Below are 20,866 nucleotides of genomic sequence, written 5' to 3'. Positions count from 1 at the left end.
TGTTCTCCAGGACTACTAACATCTTCATGAAACTACTTCATGAACTTAATTGTTGATCAGCTGATATTGCCAACCTTTTGCAAAGAAAATATGACGATAAAAAGGTGTTGAATAAATGATCAGCTGTTACTCACAACCTAAACATTAGTTAATATTTTATGCAGATAAGAATATGCATTTTTGTGCGTCTGTTTTATTTTTAAATAAAGCTAAATTTCAATACCTATTATTAATTTTTTTCCTAAGTAATTCACATGAATCTTTTCAGAATTAAATTTTCTACAAATCTGTTTAAGAAAAAAATGACCTTTATTTAATATTTATGGAAGTAATCTTACGTTAAACACAAAAATGTGTTATTTCTTTGCACCAATTCTTGTGTTTTACGTAATATATCTCTGAAAGTATTGCATTTACAGCTCTGGGACGAATTTTAATAAATTTGTCAGATATAAAAACATAAAAAACAATCGTATTTGTATCTTTGTAACTACCTTTATTATTTTTATACGGCTTGACTTCACCAAGGGTTCTGAAATCCGGGAGAAATCTTTCGCTAGGCGTAACTCGCTAACGAAGCGTTTCCGGGCATATGGTTATATGAACTTTTTTACTTGTTTTTAGCTATAGAATAAGCTCTCGAGAGATTGCGGTTTAGTTTTGAATCGCTCTGTATATATATATATATATATATATATATATATATATATATGGCCAATACCGACGATTCGGTAATATATAGTTTTATATATATTATATACATATATATATATATATATATATATATATGTGTGTGTGTGTGTGTGTGTGTGTGTGTGTGTGTTCTTATAAATTTGATAGACCTATAATTAATACTTGTATTGTTTACGTTGCTGTGTATTTAAAAATGTTATATTTTTTCTTGTTTTACTAAAATCAAAGTTATTTCTTGGCAGATTATAGACACTTGCATGTTTTTAGTTTCTATTTTTTAGGATAATAGTTTAAAACCTCTTCTAGAGGACATCTCATTTTTGATTTGTTTTCTTTTAATCGATTACAAAAATATTGATTAATTATATAAAACGTATCTGTTTCCTTTAAGTTACCTTATCTTCTCCAAGGAAGATATTCTACGCCAGGCACAAATATTGCTTTTACGTCATGCTACTTTACTAAAACCAAGTATTTTAGCAAATATTAGAATGATTTAAACCTTTTAGACAATCTACAATGGACGTCTTGGCAAAATATTTCTCTTAGACAGAATATTGGACTCAAATCAAAATATTTAAACATTGACACAATGATTCCCAATGCGTTTTTAGAACCCTTTATTAAAAATGCCATTTTAAAATAATTGGGTTTGAATCAACATTAGTAAGAAATATTAATAAGTTAAGCTATAGGTGGTCTGTGTGTAAAATATGAGCAGGCATTTTGCCTTCTACAGGCGTTTTTAAACGTTTTATAATTACAAAAGTTTAGAACTGGCTAGAAATATGTAGTATTCACTAACACAATTTAGTGCTAAGCGTTATTTTTATTTAAAGAGCCAGAGTATTACAGGCTATGAAACTATGTGCAACTAAAAAAAATTAATAATGCTTATTATTTCCTGTCATAAAACTTCAATGTCGCACTACAATTGTTATGAAATAGAAACATCGCTTTAGTAATTTTATTGAGATTATTTGAAGAATACGAGTATAACCTTTCTTGTTTCCAAATTTCTAGAAAAAGAAAATAAAATAGTTTCACTTTTGTTTATTTGTTTATGTTAAATTTTTTTGCAAATTTATTACATAACATAAAAAAATGAAGTGAATGAAATAGTTCTTTTGTGCTGCGAACAAGACAGAATTTGTTTGGTAACCATTATTTTTCTGCGTTTGGGAAACAAACATCCTGAGTGTTTGCGGAGATTCATTGCTCCGGACTTTTGTTTTAAAACAAAATACTGTTGGAAAGTCTGGCGGCTTGATGGATAGACGTTCGAGTGACAACCGGAGATCCTTTCATGCTGTACAGGTGTCTTCAAAACAAGCTTCTCACTGATACAACATGTAACTTGTCTTTAGTTAATCCCAAACATTAAAAATTTTGTTTTGTTTTTGATTCTTCTAAATGTTTACCACATGTATCATTTAAACTTTATATAATTGAACATTGTGAATTCAAACTTCAAAACTTTCTCTCATAAGATATGATAAGATACAAGAATACAAATTTCCAGACGCTGTAACACTAGTATACAATGTTCAAAACATGAATATTTGTACACACAAAAACCGACAATATATATCCCCGTTTGGGAACTAAATATTTTACAATTTGATAATTTTAAGAGCGGTTTCCTTAAAGGGAGCATATAAACTAAAACACTTAAACATTCTTTCTGTATAATACCTTGGTTAATTACTCGTAATACGCAGTACTACATAAACAATCAATGGTATCGCAAATAAATTCATAAGCCCTAATTAAAGCATTCTTAAACATAATTTAAAGTCTTAAGGACTTTTAATATACATACACAAAATGCTCACTAAATTGTGTCACAAACTTCTGTAGGTGATATTATTCATTATCTTAAACAATAAATGTTATATAATCTTGGGTCGAGAAATGTCTCGTTCAGCCGATAGTCGCCATTTAGTATTATACCTAAACTAATTAATCTAAAGTAACCAAATTTAGCATATAAATTTGAATAGATCAGAGGAAAATTACGAAAACCAATTGTGTTATTTAATTTATTATTTACAAAATTGGATCTTATAAAAATTGTTATGACAAAGAAAAACAAACACATGTATGGTTATAAAAAAATTTACTTCAATCTTTACTTTACTTAAATTATATCACTTAAAGATGGACAACCCAATAGACGTTTAGGAGCGGCATATCACCAGTCGCAAATATGGATATATTGTGGTCAAAGGATGTATCGATAGCTACTTTAGTTTTAAAGACTGTTGCTAGTTTTAAGTCCTAGACCTCTACAGGATGGAGCTCCTACTTAAATGTTTACCCATCCTCAGTAACCTATTAGTCCGGAAGCAGCGCAAAGGTCCATTTAGGACGTTTAGGGCGCGATCAGTTGAATCATTATTTTCTAGTCCAAAATGACCAGAAAAAATAATAAACTATGGGTGCCGACCTGCCTTATTTATTAAGTAATTATAATCAACCTTAAAAAATTAAGATATAAGAGCCACAAATCCAATATGAAGGATGTGTAAATAGGATAGGAAGGTGTGATGACAATTTTCCGCACCTTATTCTAGAACTAAAACAGGTTTTGGGGTCAGATGTCACTGTTTACCAACAGACAGAAGTTGTCTGACAAATCACTAATTTCATTCTCTACACTGATGAATTATTCAATACTTTCTCTGGGTTAAACACTATTCCTACCACTTAAGCTGGGTTAAGTGGCACCATAATGGACGGTTACGCTGTTGTGGGCTCAGTCGATGGCTTACTTTGTAACTGTAAGACGATAATTTCATTGTCTTAACTGATGAATTATTCAACACTTGCTCTAGGTTGAACACTATTCCTACCACTTAAGCCTGGGTTAAGTGGCACCATAATGGACGGTTACGCTGTTGTGGGCTTAGTCGATGGCTTACTTTGTAACTGTAAGACGATAATTTCATTGTCTTAACTGATGAATTATTCAACACTTGCTCTAGGTTGAACACTATTCCTACCACTTAAGCCTGGTTAAGTGGCACCATAATGGACGGTTTACGCTGTTGTGGGCTTAGTCGATGGCTTACTTTGTAACTGTAAGACGATAATTTCATTGTCTTAACTGATGAATTATTCAACACTTGCTCTAGGTTGAACACTATTCCTACCACTTAAGCCTGGTTAAGTGGCACCATAATGGACGGTTACGCTGTTGTGGGCCTAGTCGATGGCTTACTTTGTAACTGTAAGACGATAATTTCATTGTCTTAACTGATGAATTATTCAACACTTGCTCTAGGTTGAACACTATTCCTACCACTTAAGCCTGGTTAAGTGGCACCATAATGGACGGTTACGCTGTTGTGGGCTTAGTCGATGGCTTACTTTGTAACTGGTTTCTCGTTTGTTCCTTAACCAATTATAAATAAAGCTAGCTGATAACAACTTATCTTGTCTTATAATACGATGTAATGTTTAGAATTAATGAGTCTTGTATTTTAAAGTATTTTTTTAAATATATAAAATATATGATTTTAAGTTAAAATAATTAAAATATATGACATTCTGAAGGTGACTTACATTTAAATATATACTTAATCTATACTTTACAAAACAAACTATGTTTGGCTTACAAAAAGAGGTCATTCATAACCGTATACTATACATTCCAAGTGACCTATCACCTAGCATCCTTTGTGAAAGTGATGCACATATGGAGATAACAGCATCTCTGCATTCAAGTGTACATCTATGGTCCAATAAGTACAATGGTTTACCTCTAACATCGAATTCAATTAGAACATAACGTACATAATAATTTACAACTCATCATAAGTTAAATATATAAATCTATCCTGGTTGCTTTCATAAATATAAATAACATATGTGCTATTTCAACAGCTTAACATTTGTTTATAGTTACATAAAAAATATTCCAGCAACTAAAGTTAGCAGTAAAGTAAAACGAGAGAATCGCATGCCACTTCTGCGGCTCTTTACGCTCACTCAGCTAGCCCCTACTGGGAGAAAACTAGCAGTCATCAGCTGCCATTACTATACAATCTTGTAAATTCGTTGAGTGTTTGCAGGTAAAGCGACCGGAATAGTGACTAACACGAGAGTATCACATGCTACTCCTGCGGTTCTCTACGCTTACTCAGCTAGCCGCTACTGGGAGAAAACTAGCAGTCATCAGCTGCCAGTAATATACAATATTGTATAACCTTTTTTTTGCAGGTAAAGCGACCGGAATAGTGACTAACACGAGAGTATCAAATGCTACTCCTGCGGTTCTCTACGCCCACTCAGCTAGCCGCTACTGGGAGAAAACTAGCAGTCATCAGCTGCCAGTAATATACAATATTGTATAACCTTTTTTTGCAGGTAAAGCGACCGGAATAGTGACTAACACGAGAGTATCAAATGCTACTCCTGCGGTTCTCTACGCCCACTCAGCTAGCCGCTACTGGGAGAAAACTAGCAGTCATCAGCTGCCAGTAATATACAATATTGTATAACCTTTTTTTTGCAGGTAAAGCGACCGGAATAGTGACTAACACGAGAGTATCACATGCTACTCCTGCGGCTCTCTACGCCCACTCAGCTAGCCGCTACTGGGAGAAAACTAGCAGTCATCAGCTGCCAGTAATATACAATATTGTATAACCTTTTTTTTTTGCAGGTAAAGCGACAGGAATAGTGACTAACACGAGAGTATCACATGCTACTCCTGCGGCTCTCTACGCCCACTCAGCTAGTCGCTACTGGGAAGATGATAGCAAAGTGCCTGCTGACGCTCGCACTGCTTGCAAAGACATCACTCGTCAACTTGTTGAAGATTCCCCAGGAAATAACATTTCTGTAAGTTGTTTCTAATTAAGCATGTTATGGAGCGAACTAAATTAGGATTAAGTCCATCCCTGACTTATAATATTTAACAATTAAGGTGAAAAATTTTGATGAAATCGGTTTATGACATAGAATAGTAAACAAAGAATTAATCTGTTTCAAAATAATCAAAAGTCTGATTACATAAGATTTCACATTGATGTTATGTGGTTCATGAAGTTGAACTTCCAAAATTTCTGACGTTTGGGTGCAGACAGGACTTTATAATATAACATTTTTAAATTTTTTTAAATCCGTATTATTGAAATGTCTTTCACAAATTACAACATTTATTTTCGTGTGTAGCTTATTTTTAATCGCATAATTCAGATAACCTACTTTTTATATCATATCAATGATATATCAATGATATATCATATCAATACTATACTTTGATTTATTCTCGTCATGACACATATACTATGAACTAATTTATTGAATTACAAATTTTATAACAGAATCACATAATGATTTTATTACACTGATATCTTAATTTTCATTATGTTTTATTGCTTTTTGAACCATATTTACGCCATATAGGTTTCATTTCCTATAAAATAGTCGATTGAGAATTCTGGGATATTAAAGATTACATTTTTGTAGGGTTTTAGAGCCTGAAAAAGAAATTGCTATTTTCCATGAAAGGCCTCACGTATTTGTTAAGACTATAAGAATTTCTAGAAATAAGCTAACAGGTAATACAATTATACAGGATATTGTGTGACAGTAAAGTTGTGCTAAATCACATAAACATAATAAAGGTTAGAATTATTACTAAATTTGAACAATAAAATAAGCATTGTTGTGTATTTCTTTAAAGGTAATCCTTGGTGGAGGTCGTCGCCATTGGTTGCCCAAGGGGACGAAAGACCCGGAGCAGGTGACAGAAGAGGGTCGACGTCTAGACGGCAGGAACTTGATAGAAGACTGGCTGAGAGACTCTAAAAAGAGAGGGTTGAAATCAGAATACGTGCAAGACAAGGAGGGGTTGCAATCTGTCGACAGGAGCTCTATAGACAGACTACTAGGTCAGTTAAAACTGGAAGTAGAATTTTCTTTTAATTGTGGGAGGGGGCAGGAGGAAATCCAAAGCCACCAGTACTAATGCATTTTCCCATTAAATGTGGAGTAAATAAACAGGTATTCTGAAAATAGAAAACTAGATTTCTGAATTTGGAAAACTACGTAAAAGCTACATTATCCAAATTATAAATACTGTGTTTAGGTTTCGTGAAGTAAGCAACTGAAGTTTTATGCTATGGCATGCAATCCTGCATATTTCTGATTGTGTTTTTCGTACACAATTGTATACAAAAGTGGTTGTTTTCGACAAACAGGTTTTACGAGTGTATGATTAACCGCCTAAACACACTTTTACTCCTCGTGATTCTAGAATCGATTGTAAATAGTAATTGTTGACGAAACTACACAAAAACATGTAGATACGCATGCCCTAGTATAAGATTTATTATGATGTTTTCATATCTTACGCATTTTTATTAGTAGCGTGAGTTCAAATATACAGTAAAAGAACAAATATCTTACGTTGCGAAAAATAACGGTGATTTTTTTCCTACAGAAGACAAAATTAAAACGATATATTTCATTTCATTTTTATCACACATAACTCAACATAATTATACTTTCAAGTTTACATATCAAAATAATAATGTTTTTACATTTACTCATACTAAAACAATAACAAAGCTTTAGGGTAGCGGTTTAAGAATCTTGAATTTTGCACCATCTGATTTTGGTAGATCTATCTTGTAAGGTTACTTAAAACCATAAAAAACTTTATGGGTCAACTTAATCATCAGTACAACAATAAGATCAATTTAGTTGATCTGATATGTGTATTAAATGTTTTTTTTAATACGTATGACAAAACTGTTATAGTTCGTCACAACAGTACAGTAATAGTTAAATATGTACTATTTCGATGTGTATGTTTTATTGCTCTAGAATAAGCTTAACAATTGAAAGTGTTGTAGGGGTATTGATTAGTTTACGTTGGCAAAAGTACAAAAGTACTTTCAGTAACATTTTTTAATAACAAAATGGTACAAGAATCTATTGTAAAATGATATGAAACAGTTCACGAGGATCAATTATTTCTACTGGCATAACACACGTTAAATCGTCTGATTACCGAAGCAAACGACATATTTGAACGCGAAATCACCTTTACAAAATGTAAAAGTGAGATTTGTTTGACTTCCTACGAACAATAAAGCGACCATTAACAAGTCTGTCCATGCCTTTCCATTGAATATGTGCCATCACCGACAACAGAGAAAGGTTATTCTGGCTGGCTGCTACACAGAGGTGGGAAAGGTCCCTCCCTTTTTCACTTAAACCGTTTTCAGCAAAGTAAACTTCGGCGTTTCGATTCAATTGCTGGATTCTTTGTCATAAATTAATTGTTTTTGCTGTTGTTTTCGCTTTTACTTCTTCATGACAAACTGAATCATGCAATGTAATATAATTTTATTAATGAATGAATATTTTTTTGGCTTGTGTTTTGATAATCATCACCTAATAAAGATCGACATAATTAAAATACTCGTTTTGAAAGGTCTTGAACTTATGTCCACCTCTTGCCGAGATATAATATCAAATTATGATTTTATTTTTTTTATGTTATATGTGCTAAATAAGTTACAAACAATTCAATACAAAGTTTACGTTCAATATCGTAAATGAAAAACGCGATAGATAATTACCTACACTTTTATCAATAGTGATCTCGGGAACTCCATCACAATATGGAGCCACATCGTAGTTGACTTATTAATTAATAAGCTTTTGTTACAGTTATGATCTAAATGTCCATCGTTTCACGTAAATAATGCAATTAGACAACGTTCGACGAGAAATGCGTACAAAAAATAACTGATCCCATGACCACATCTCGTGGGCTGTGTAACAAGGATGGTGATGTTGAAGTGGAGGTCGCCTGACACTTAAGACAATGCTTGCAAGTGTGGTTATTGTCTGAACAGTACGTTGAACGTGGCCGTCATTCGAGGGATGAAAGGGTGAGGTCGTTATATGTATTAGAGAGTTGTCTTGAAGGAAGTTCTCGAACATCTGGGACTCAAACTGTCGTCCTTTATAAGAAAAAATGACCATTTCAATACAATTTTTTGAAACTAATATATGCACCACGCTGTTGATGTTCTTTTCAAGGAAATGATGACTTCAAACCATTTAGTACAGGCAACAGTCACAATGAGTTAAAACTGCCCTTCGGAGGTTGGGGTTCTCCACCGTAATTTCAAGCTTAGTTATGATACCCACTCCTTACAGCCAATCATGGTCCTTCTTTATTTTCTACCTTACAGTATAGAGAACTTCACATAGTCGACTTAAAATTGGCTTCTCACCTTCTATCAATCAGTTTTTCTTTTTTATTTAACATCGATAATGCATTCTACGAAGACGTTGCTATATTCACATAATAGTATATCGAAATCCGCTATGAGCAATAATTTTCTCATTGACGTTCGTAGGGATCTTGCTAATTTGGCTAACGTCCTCCTTAGAGTCTGGTTCCCATCAGCTTGAAGGACACATTGTTGCTTCAACTTGGATCTAGAGGCACGGGCGATGTGACCAAGCTTGCTACAAAACTTGCACGTTTCGTTGATGAACAGTTCTTTGCACGATGCGCACTATTTCCACACCTGTATCTCCAGTGGGTTGATCACTTGGATTAGGTTGAACACAACTTCCGCGAGAACCCCGTGCAATGGATATATTTGTACAGAAACAACTAACGCGAGGTGTTTTCACTAACTCCCACAAAAATTTAGCGAGCTCAACAACAATAGCTAATTGCATGCCTTTCTGAAACATTTATGTTGTGTTCTGCAGTAAACTAGTCCGTATTTCTAAACCTCTTAACCTGCGAAAGAAATTGTAAATTTAATAACAATTGTGGTGCCAATCCCCCACACTTACATTTGAATTCACAATTTGTTGTCAAAGTCTGCAGTAAGTTAGATTGAGGTTCCAGGAATTCTCCTAAAAGTTTTACAAGCTCTTATTAAGTTTTTTCTAGATGGTGTGCAAAGGTTGTATACTTCTTGATGTAGAAGAGGTTTTACTGCATGTAACAAGTTATACATTTTCAATTACACATCCTTGATGGTTTAACTGGAAAAAATTCCAAAATATTGATAAAATCTGAAATATTACCTTTATCGTTAAAGGGTATATTATGAGTGCAAGAGGTGGAAATACATCCATTTCGTGTAGAAATGAGAATGTAGAAGTCACAGTTGATTTATTGCCGGCATCAGGTAATATTTCTTCCTATATGGATCAAAATTACGTCTGAGTTGAAAATAAAGTTCCTCGACTTCACAAAGTTAGTAGAGCTTTGAAGTATTATCAACTCATTTACCTAGTTCAATTGTCTCTTGCAGATGTCCAATCCGTTCCCTGACTTTGATAAAGTTAACCGATTCTACCAAGTCTTGAAGTTTGGTGACATTTAACTGCGAATATGTATCTCTGCAACTGTCCTTTGTTAATTATACGTGAATGCCAACCGGATACGTCATGTAGAGCACATTTGCTTCCAGCGTGGTATTTCTGTCTTTGGCTCGTTGCCAATTATTACATAATTAATGAAGACCTTGTAAACATAACTTTACTATCTAAACTCATGAAATAAACATAATGATCAATCTCATTTCTGGCCAAATATCTATAACAGCTTTTTTAATACAAAAAAGGTTCAAGGGTTTGCATTGTAATCATTTTACATAGAACAGAAAAACGTTAGACGAAGATATAGGCCAAGTTTTACAAAACATTGGTAATTGAAACATTATCTGGCTCTCTAGTCGGAAGGCGAGGTGTACCTCAGGGAAGTTGTCTTGGTCCTGTACTGTTTAATCTGTACACTTCTAACTTCCCTACGTGTATCAAACATTGTACGGCACATTTGTACGCCGATGACTGCCAGTTGCACTTGGCCTATGATCCTGGTTCAGTGCCTGAGGCCTTTACCCATATAAACTCAGACCTTGAGAACATAAGTAAATGGTCTGTTGACAATGGTTTAAAGCTCAATGTGAGCAAGTGCACTGTCCTTCATGTCATCCCACAAAATCTGGTACGGGCCTTGACGGATAGAGTTATGGGGATCGCTCTTGATGGTGAGTTTTTGGCAGTGTGTGACCAGGTCGAAACTCTCGGCATCTTGCTTGATAGCGGTCTAACTTTCTCGGATCACGTCACTCATGCTATCCAGCGTGCTCTTGGCAGATTAAGAGGCCTGTACAGATTCAGAAATCTGCTGCCGGAATTCGCCAAGCTTCAGCTAATGCAGTCGATGGTCTTTTCTGTCATTTACTACTGCTATCCTGCTTACGGTAACAGCATCTCGCGGAGTGACTTCGATCGCATTCAGAGACTTCAAAACTCTGCTATACGTTTCATTTTCAATTTCAGACGATTTGATCACGTATCCCCCTTTCGGGATGCTGCTAAGTTTCTGCCAATGCAATCCGTCTGCAGGATGCTGACGTGCTGCATGGTCCACAAAATCTTATCACACAAGGAACCACGGTACCTGAGTGAGCGGTTGTTGTTCCGGGAGGAGGTCTCGCATCGTAGCACCCGCCATGGCTATCTGCTAAACTTTCGTGGAGTCAGATATGAAGTCGGAAGAAGGAGTTTCTCATACTTCGGCCCTAAGTTGTACAACGACCTCCCCCTTAGCCTAAAAGAATACAGTTGTTCCAAATTTAAAAGGAAACTTAAAGACTTTTTGATTGTTGACAATTAACTAAGTTAAGCTATTAGTATGTACGAATAAGAAATGTCACAGATTTTACCACTGCATTATTTTAAATTAGCCACTAGATTTTATTGTACCTGTTTAAATTATGTTTAGTTTAGTTTTTGTTATTTAGTTTTTAAGGCATTCAGTGACTTGAGTTGTTCTGAAAAACAGTAACTGTACTGAGAAACGCTTGTAAATAAAGGCATTTTCATTTATTTATTTATACGAAACAAATAGAAACACACGTCAATAACTACATATAACATGATATTCAAAAGAGAAAGTTAGTAACTGATTTGAAAAGTATAGGTTTTAATCAAACATTGTGATTTTGGTAGAGTTATATACACAAGACGTCGCTGAAAGAGATATTAAAACCGTAGGACACTTTTAAAATTACTTGGTTTGAATTTAATGTAATATTTATTAACATTTTTTTAATAAAATCCGTTAATTATTTTCTGAAGAATGAAATACATCTTTACTCGCACTAGCTTTCGTTAGCGGTCGACATCAGAGGATATTGAAAGAATTGTAATTACCAATTGATAATTTATTCTCACATCATATATTTTAGCTGAAACACTTAAAATGAACCTTCAGCACGTCAGAAATAGTTATATCTCTGTGATCTATGAAAATGAAGAGACTTAAAAACCGATATTACAAGTGGTCGGTCTTCATACGTTTGGCTAATAATGATTTACCTTTTATGTGATTGTGTGGCAGTTGGTTTAAGTATGACGAACTTAAAATATATGATCTAAAAACATTTCCAGAAATACTCTAACCTTCCAATTCCATTGCCAATTCCACTTCCACCGAAACAATTCCGTTGGTGAAGATAGATTTCGTTTTGAGTAGATCTTCTATGGATTAAACGAAAACAGGTGGAATTTTATATTTTGAACATCCTCTCACTTCTAAAAAACTAAAAATACGGATATGCTCCTCTTTACTTTTAAAATTCTATATAATTTCTCTACTCCTATACTACTTTACTATTGTTCTGAATGGTTATTTTATTAAGGGGTTTTAAATGTTTCTTTTTCAGTGTGCGGTTGAAATTCGTGACAAAGTGTTTATTTAATTTTTCTTTATAAGTTAAAACACAATTTTAAAAAAATCAGAATTTCACTTATAATTATTATGTACTGCTCAAAATTTAACAGGTGAATATATGATGAGAAAATGTAAATTAATATCATAGTATAGTTGATATTGTTTGAGACTATATCTTGGTAAATATGGATGATCTGGTTGAAGACGACACTAGTGCATAGATGACGACGTGATCAGTGGGACGGTTGTCAGAGCGTATTATATTAATATTAATTAATTACATTACAAGCCAGATATACATGACACACATATTCTACCTTTGTGAACTAGTTATCGAGTATATTCATTCCACACAAGCAGAAAGTATTTTGGGTTATGAATTAAGGCATCTTATTATCGATTTTTCAATAGTACGATAAATGAAATTAATACCAATTAAAAAAGTAAAATTTTTTTTCAGATGTGGTTTATGCCTCTGATCCACCTAATATTGTATATAAAAAGGATATTATTTTAAATCATTAGTGTTGCAAAAGTTTGAACCAAACACAAGCAAAATCACATTTTTGTGATACAATTCTGATTGTTACTATCAGAATTGTACTTTACAAATAATATTCTAAAGCCAAATGTCTTGAAAAAAAACGGCACATTCGATGTTATCTTAATATTTAATTAGCATTCTTTTACAAAAACCAGAATATAGTTTTATTGAGCCTTAAAGTTTACCAAGATTTTCCATAATTAGGCCGTGTATGGTCGTGGCTAATTTTTGGTCAAAATCGTTCCTGTACAGGTAGATTTTGTAAAGTAACCACTTTTCAATATGGAGGTAAACCTCTTTTAATAGTGACAAAATTTGTATTTATGTAATAAATGTAATCTTTTTAAACCTTTTATTATAATTCTTGACAGTACAATATTTTTCTTATATTTAATGTAGCAAGAAGGATAACCAAAAAAGTAAATCTACAATAACCTCTTTAGTGAAATACTAAACTGTTCAAATGTTTGCCTAAAAACCCCTCATTAAATAATTATGTTGTTGTGGTAACTATTGAAACTCACACCAAGCTATTGAGCCATAAACATTACTTTACAGGGATCAAAACACATAATACTATGAGGTATGAGAGGTTGGGAATGGTCTGACTTTAGACAACCCGAGCAAGCACGGCGTGTTTATGTGGCCCTATTGAAATGCAAGATCGCAAGCACTTTGTACTAACTCATTTATCCCTGGTACGATCTGGTTTCATAATATGTCCTAGTATGTTATACCATTGAATTCGTCATCTTTTATTATCTTCAATCTCCATTGACATTCGACAAAAAATCCTTGGGCAGGAAAGTCTTCATTTGTTTCCAGATGAAGTTACACTTTCTATGGAGAAACCCTTGATTTGTGGATTTGTGGCATAGTTCACTAAAATTTCAATTTACATCTTTCTATAGTAATGGAAGAGTGGCCATCGTAATGGTCGTGGAACATATTCCACGTTGAAATTTGTTAAAGAATTACAGTTGTTACTGGATTCAATATTTTTAAAGGATTCAAGTTGTTAAGGGATTCAAGTTGTTAAGGGATTCAAGTTGTTAAGGGATTCAAGTTGTTAAAGGATTCAAGTTAAAGAAATTTTTGAATTAGCCGAACGCTCAATGTATACTGATTTCCCCAAAAATCTATAATTAATATTTACAATTGTATAAATATGTGTATACCTGTAGACTATGAGAATTTCTAGGCACTCCATAGAGCCTTTCCAGTAGAATCATTTTACCAAAACAAAATATCAGTTAGGTATCAAGTATTTTTTGACCAGACCTTGCATATCGTTAATAAAAACAATAATTTTGTAATTTTATATTTTATTTTGTACTTAAATCACCATTTAATATCTTATTTTAAAGCATCAGGGAAGTTTCTTTCGTGAAATGTAATTTTTCTTATATTCCGTATATTCTTGCACAATAGCCTCAGAATCAATAAGGTATCTGTAACCGTAACTTATATCCCTAGACCTATATTCTAGTAAACTCTTAAGCTGAAAATCCTTCACAAAACAATTAATCATCCTTTAAAAGTTTAAATGGTTCATACTTTTGGTGCAGGGAGGTAAATCGATTTGAAATTAAAACATTTCATTGTATGTTAGCAACTTATTCCATTCAGGTTGACTAAATTAAATACTGAATTTGTAAATTATAGAAATTAAATCAAAGAACGAACGGAAATAATTGTTTGGTGGTAACGTGGTGTTGCTATATTTATTTAATCCTGATATCCGAGCATAAATTAGCTGGAAACCAGCGCGGTCATTTGCTCCATTAATCTTCTTTATACTCTGTATTCAATACTGTACAATACATTGAATTCTGCAAACTGACTATTACTGCAATATAATATATAATTTGCACAAAATAAACCTTTTCACAGACACTTAGTTGATTGCGTTGTTATTATATCTAAGTCTTAGGCTTTTAAAAACCATTGGAATCGATATGCTCCCCGCGGCTTAGGCAAGAACAACGATAATTAGAGCCCAGGCACATCCTGACCTCCTTACTTTAGTATCCAGTGTAATCTTAAGATACTGCATCATGTGTGTATTAAATGCAATCACATTACCATGTTACAAATGTCCAGTTATATTCAATTAATATCCAGGCAATAAAGTTCTTGTTTCGGTCCACTAGAATCTCACCTATTACTTTAGTGCATGAATTTTGAAGAGAATTACTGAAATGCGACAATAATGTAAAGATACAGAAAAAATCTTTAAACTAATCTCACTTGATAAAGGGGTTTTAATATAAGCATATTTAGAGAAAGCGCTTGTTGTTCCCATTAACATTATCTTCTATTAAAGAATGTGGCCCCTTTTGATTTCCCGTGTTTAGACGGTATTAGTAAAAGATGTTTTTGGCAATGCTTTTATGTATTTATAGAGTTTTTTTAATTTACCAAACAAACACACGAGTCAAGAAGTTAATATTTAATGCCAAAACTGACGCAACAGATTTTTTAATTCAATATGAAACAACTTAAATTTGTATAAAAATCGTTAAATATTATATTATACTTTTATTATAGGGGTGCGAAGTATTTTACATATATTAATACAGTGAATTGATAAAAATACAATAAAATTAATTAAACAACCTAATGAAAATGTTGTGTTTATATTATATCATTACAAAACCATCTGCATTATTACAATGTGTACAAGGTATATACAGGATAACATTACTACTATATTATAATAAGTACTAGCCATGATATATCGTTTTTACAATGTTTTTTAATTGTATATAACCTGTATAGTACTTTACCACTACCTTTGACCTTTCTCGGGTCTATATCTGTTCCATTGATTTTATTATTAAAGGAAAATGTTGAAACGATGTAGTTTAATACTGACATTTCCTAATACTAGTACAGTAGAACCTCTCATGCTGACCGAGGTAGGGCCGGGCGGTGATTAGCAAAAATCCCTTTGCTAAGCATATAATTAATATTTTCGACGAAAACCCCTTCATACAGTAATATATTACAGTGTACACAGTATTAGTGAAATAATCTTCATTAAAAATGGAAGTTATACACTCTAGTATACATTAAATAACTGAAAAAAAAAACTCGGCAAGTCCAGACACGCTTGTGGTTTTCATCCAATACCGGAAACAAGCAGACGTTCGGATATGAGGGGTTTTACTGTAAACTACTTTTATGCTTGTTTCATAGATACATGGACCATATATAAATATTATACTTGATAATAACCCTCCTAAATTTCTATGCAGCTAAGAGACTAATTAGTGTTTATGTATTGTGTAAAGGACTATTCTCTTACTCACACATGGAGTTTGAGGCAGACCGGGATCCTGCGCCCTCTGGCGATCCTTCTCTCGCGGATATGGCGGACGTTGCTGTTTCCATTCTCCAAAGGAACTCCAATGGGTTCTTCCTCTTCCTTGAGAGTAAGTATTGATAAAAACAGTTTTACTTTTATCTTCATGTCTTATTAGTGTAAATTTCTTTTGCTTTGGTTGAAGACTCTTTTATACACATGATTCTTACTTTAGTGGCAAAAGTTGTAAATAAATAAATATGTGTGTGTCTACTTGGTCCTGGACTGAAACTGTGTGCGTTTTATATTTATTTCACAACTGTTTATTATTCCTATACTATATAAGATAAGATAAGATTTTTATTGATCATTAGACAATACATGCAATAGATCACGTCAGAATACTTATACTAACAGTAAAATTAACAATTTAAATTAAACACTCATTATAGAAGACACAATAGATTTTTACATTAATTTAATACAATAATGTTAGTGAGACAAAGGTGTACTATTTAGCAGACAATACACTAAAAAACTATATCACTGATGTCAGATGAATAAAACTCTGATAAGTCATAAAACGGCCTCTCTACCAGCCACTTAATAAATAACAGTTTTTAAATTTATTGAATGTAACACTCTGAGCATTCAGTGGTAGTTTATTGAATAGATCTATTCCAACGGCCTCATATGAAGTTTGAATTTTTGAAAGTCTTGTGAAAGGTTTGTTGATCAGGTTAGCGCCTCGGGTATTGTAAATATGCATGTGCTTATTCAGTGTCAGGTTTTGAAAATTATTTTTGACATGGATCAAGCAGTAAAAAATGTAAAGATTTATAACTGTCAAAATGGCTTCTTTTTTAAAAATCGGCTTACAATGATCTTTGAAATTAGCATCCGCTATAACTCTCATGGCTTTTTTCTCAGTCAATAAAATTTTATCAATACCAGATGCATTGCCCCACAAGAGCAGACCATAACTAATGATGCTCTGAAACAGTGCAAAGTAAACCCATTCTTAGCGTATCTTTGGAAACATAAAGTTTTAGTTTTCGCTATAAATATACCACCCTGCTCACTTTTTTTATGAACATAACCAACATGTATGTGCCAAGACAGCGTAGGATCTAGAAAAATTCCTAATAGTTTTACACTCTCAATTGTCGTTTCATTCAAAATTGCTCTATTAAGAGTAAATACCAAGTGTTGGGTCTTCTCTGTGTTCATAAATAACATATTGGCTTTATACCAGTTATCGGCTTGATTTAAAATAATTTTAAAATCATTAAAAAATTAAGTCTAATGAAGGTTGAGTTGTAAAAAAAGTAACGTCATCAGCAAACATAACCGATCTGAAATTGACATTAACATCTAAATCATTAACTAAGACTAAAAAACAAAAGTGGGCCCAGAAACAGATCCCCGTGGTACCCCCATGACAAACCTCAGCATAATTAGAGTAGGTATTATTGCTGAATACTGTTTGAAAACGATTGCTGAGATAGGAATTAAAAAGGGAATTTTCAATACCAGTTATTCCATAATACTCCAACTTCTTCAACAAAAATTCCCCGGTCGACGCAGTCAAACGCCCTAGAAATATCACATAATGTGGCTCCTGTAGGCAAACCTAGTTCAAACTTGGAAAGTATGTGGGACACAAGTCCCTCGACCGCGTCGATCGTGGGACATTTCCACACCTAAATCCGAACTGACTCTTACTGAAAAGACTGTTTAATTTCGAAAAAAGAAGTTAATTGAGTTTTCAGGACTTTTTCGAACACTTTGGAAAAACAGGGGACCAGAGAGATCGCTCTGTAGCTGTTTATTTCACCGTAGTTACCTTTCTTAAAAATAGGTACTACCTTAGACATTTTTAACTTAGCGGGAAAACTTCCCTCCAGTAGACAAGCATTTACACATTTAGCCAGTGGATGAGCTATTGCATCGATTACAACCTTTCACAATTACTGACGATATGCCATATACGTCACAGCTTCCCGAGGATTTAAACCCTCAAACCAAACGACTCACTTCACCACCAGTCACTGGATGCCAATTGAAGAGCCGGGAATGGGCTGCCGGGGTACTGCGTTGCAGCAGATCGACAGCAGAAGATGATGGAAGAGAGAGGCTCTGTCGAATCTCGTCCACAGCACTGATGCAGTACTTACTGAAGTCCTCAGCATCGGGTTGCACATGATGTGATGGTCTATCTCTGCCGGTTTCCCGATTCACAATAGTCCAAGCAGCCTTACACTTGTTATCCGCTGTATTAATGAATTCTTCATTTGACTCCCTTCTCGCAACCTTGTAAAGCTTGTCTGTAGGTCCTCTTGGCTGCTTTATATGCTTCTATGTCAGCATTTTGTCCAGATAGACGCGAACGATAAAGCAGTGCCATGACACGGTCTTTCATGAGTTTTAGATGAGGAGAATTCCATGAGTTGCGCTTTCGTCTGGGCTTAAAAGTTTTTCGCTTGACTGGTAGATGGACATTCATCCAACAGATAAAGATATCGTGAAATTTATCATACATAGCTCAGATTCCAAACCACTAAGAGCAGAGTCCCAATCTATTAAACTTAAGGTGCGTGAAAAATCGGCCAACAGAGTTTGGGAAGTCAGTCGATATTCAATGGAACGATTTTCATTTGTTGAGTTCCGATTTCCAACAGACTCCGTGTTCAATTTTGAGTATGCCTCAGTTATCTCCATACTCAGAAAACTGTGATCCGATATGGACCAGTCATGAACTTCTACTTTGTAAGAAGGAAGGATCCAGGTTGGTAGCAATGTTGTCGATGCAAGCTTTGCCTCTGGTAGGTTTAAAATTTGTGCAGTATAATCCTGCAGACCGTAGTACATTGTGCCAACTAGAAGCAATGTTCCCAGAATTATGAACTTCAATGTTGAAATCGCCGGTCAATACCAGGTCACAACCAAAATGAACAAAGAAATCTAGAAGCAAGTCAAGTTGTTTCAAGGAATATATTGTCATTACTACCACTTGGCTTGTAGATAGATACAATTATCAATTTTATGGTTCAATAGTTTAATCGCACAGACTTCAAAATTCTTCTCAATACAGAATTGCTTCACATTAATTACACGAAAGCTAACAGAGTCTTTAACATAAATAGCAGCACCACCATGTGTTGCGTGCTCTCTGACAAAAATTGACGCTAGGGTGAAACCACAAAAATTAATATAACTCATAATTATTTAAGTCTAGCCAATGTTCCACGAAGCAAAAAACGGAGAAGCTGTCATACGAGCAAAGCATTTCAATGTCTAACACTTTGTTCGTGAGACATTGCACGTTACCGTATAAGATCCTTAGAGTAGAATGCTGGCCATTAGGATCAGGAGTACCCATGTCCTATATATGTGGATTTGGATATGGATATGGACATGGATTTATATATGTATGAATCATGAAATTACGTACTCAGTGTGTAATGTTACACGAAAAACTCCTATTCTGTTCCCACTATACTTTTAACACGATATTTGGTTACAGAACTACTACTACTTTATTAACAACTGATAAGACTGTAGTAGATAGAAATGAACAAGTGAGTAGGGTAGAGGAGTGACGTAACTTCGACCCTGTTGAGCTTGTGTGGTTCAACCCACCATCTAGTGTATCATGAATATATTATCGTGTATACGTCTTATTTATTGAATATGTGTGTGTTTTATAACATGTTAAGATGGGACCTCGTTCTTAAACATGCAATATTAAAACTATACAGGTTGTTACAAAAATGTTTGACTGGTTAAACATTTTCAGATTCTATGTGTGATACTTCGTTTAGTAGCTATACGCCAATATATTTTGTTATTAAAACTATTTTATATTTTTTGTTATCCCGTTTGCTTGGTTTTTTCGTTAAATATCTAACAAACCACTGCTTTTATCTAAATTTTATAAGACTAAAATTGTTTTTATCACCTTATTTAAATTATTATGTAAATAAGCTGTTACTGTAATTAAGATGCAACACTGAGACTGATATTGGACCTTTAAGTGTAATAAATATAACCAAATTAACACGTTTATAAGATTAGTTAGCGTTATAAAGCAATATTTATGAAACACGAGGCAGTCGGATCTCTAAATAAGAAAGAGTTCCAATTAAACACGTTCCTATCTAACCTACGCTAGTTTTATTGATCGCGAAGCAATATCAGTACTAAATTTTGTAGGATTTAACTTATTATTTACTGTGTTACTGTTATTATGACTACACAACAGATTTTTTTTCTGATAATAAAATGTGTTTTGTCTTTTTTACGTTACCACATTACACGTACAGGTTACGTAAATTGTCTTGGTGAATCTAATATTCTTTTTAACGGTAGTAGTTAAAATATACAAGCTTTAGACGATATTATACTGATATTTCAACAAATTTTTAATGCAATAACCATCATATGTCTACATTAGGGGGACGCCCAGTGGGAGTCTAATGGAAATCTTAATTGTAAGGATAGGACTGTATGCACATCGTAAGGAATTTCCTATTAAATTATAATTCCGAGAATCAAATTACAAAAGCTTTATTAGTCACAACTT

The 20,866-nt window shown here is 33.7% G+C and overlaps 1 protein-coding gene across 3 annotated transcripts in view; it reads left to right on the top strand.

The window, feature by feature from the left end:
* The window catches only part of LOC124370041 (alkaline phosphatase-like), a 191,685-nt gene that overhangs the window by 150,958 nt on the left and 19,861 nt on the right, over positions 1 to 20,866 (top strand). For all 3 annotated transcript variants that reach the window (XM_046828354.1, XM_046828355.1, XM_046828356.1), the window contains 3 exons: positions 5,363 to 5,541; positions 6,389 to 6,596; positions 16,271 to 16,411. In XM_046828354.1, the coding sequence (XP_046684310.1) occupies positions 5,363 to 5,541; positions 6,389 to 6,596; positions 16,271 to 16,411 (528 nt within the window). The remainder of the gene's footprint in view (positions 1 to 5,362; positions 5,542 to 6,388; positions 6,597 to 16,270; positions 16,412 to 20,866) is intronic.

This window comes from Homalodisca vitripennis, chromosome X (genome assembly GCF_021130785.1).
Source record: "Homalodisca vitripennis isolate AUS2020 chromosome X, UT_GWSS_2.1, whole genome shotgun sequence".
Classification (NCBI taxonomy): domain Eukaryota; kingdom Metazoa; phylum Arthropoda; class Insecta; order Hemiptera; family Cicadellidae; genus Homalodisca; species Homalodisca vitripennis.
The sequence above is the reverse complement of the archived record's forward strand: the minus strand, read 5'-3'. Positions and strand labels throughout refer to the sequence as shown.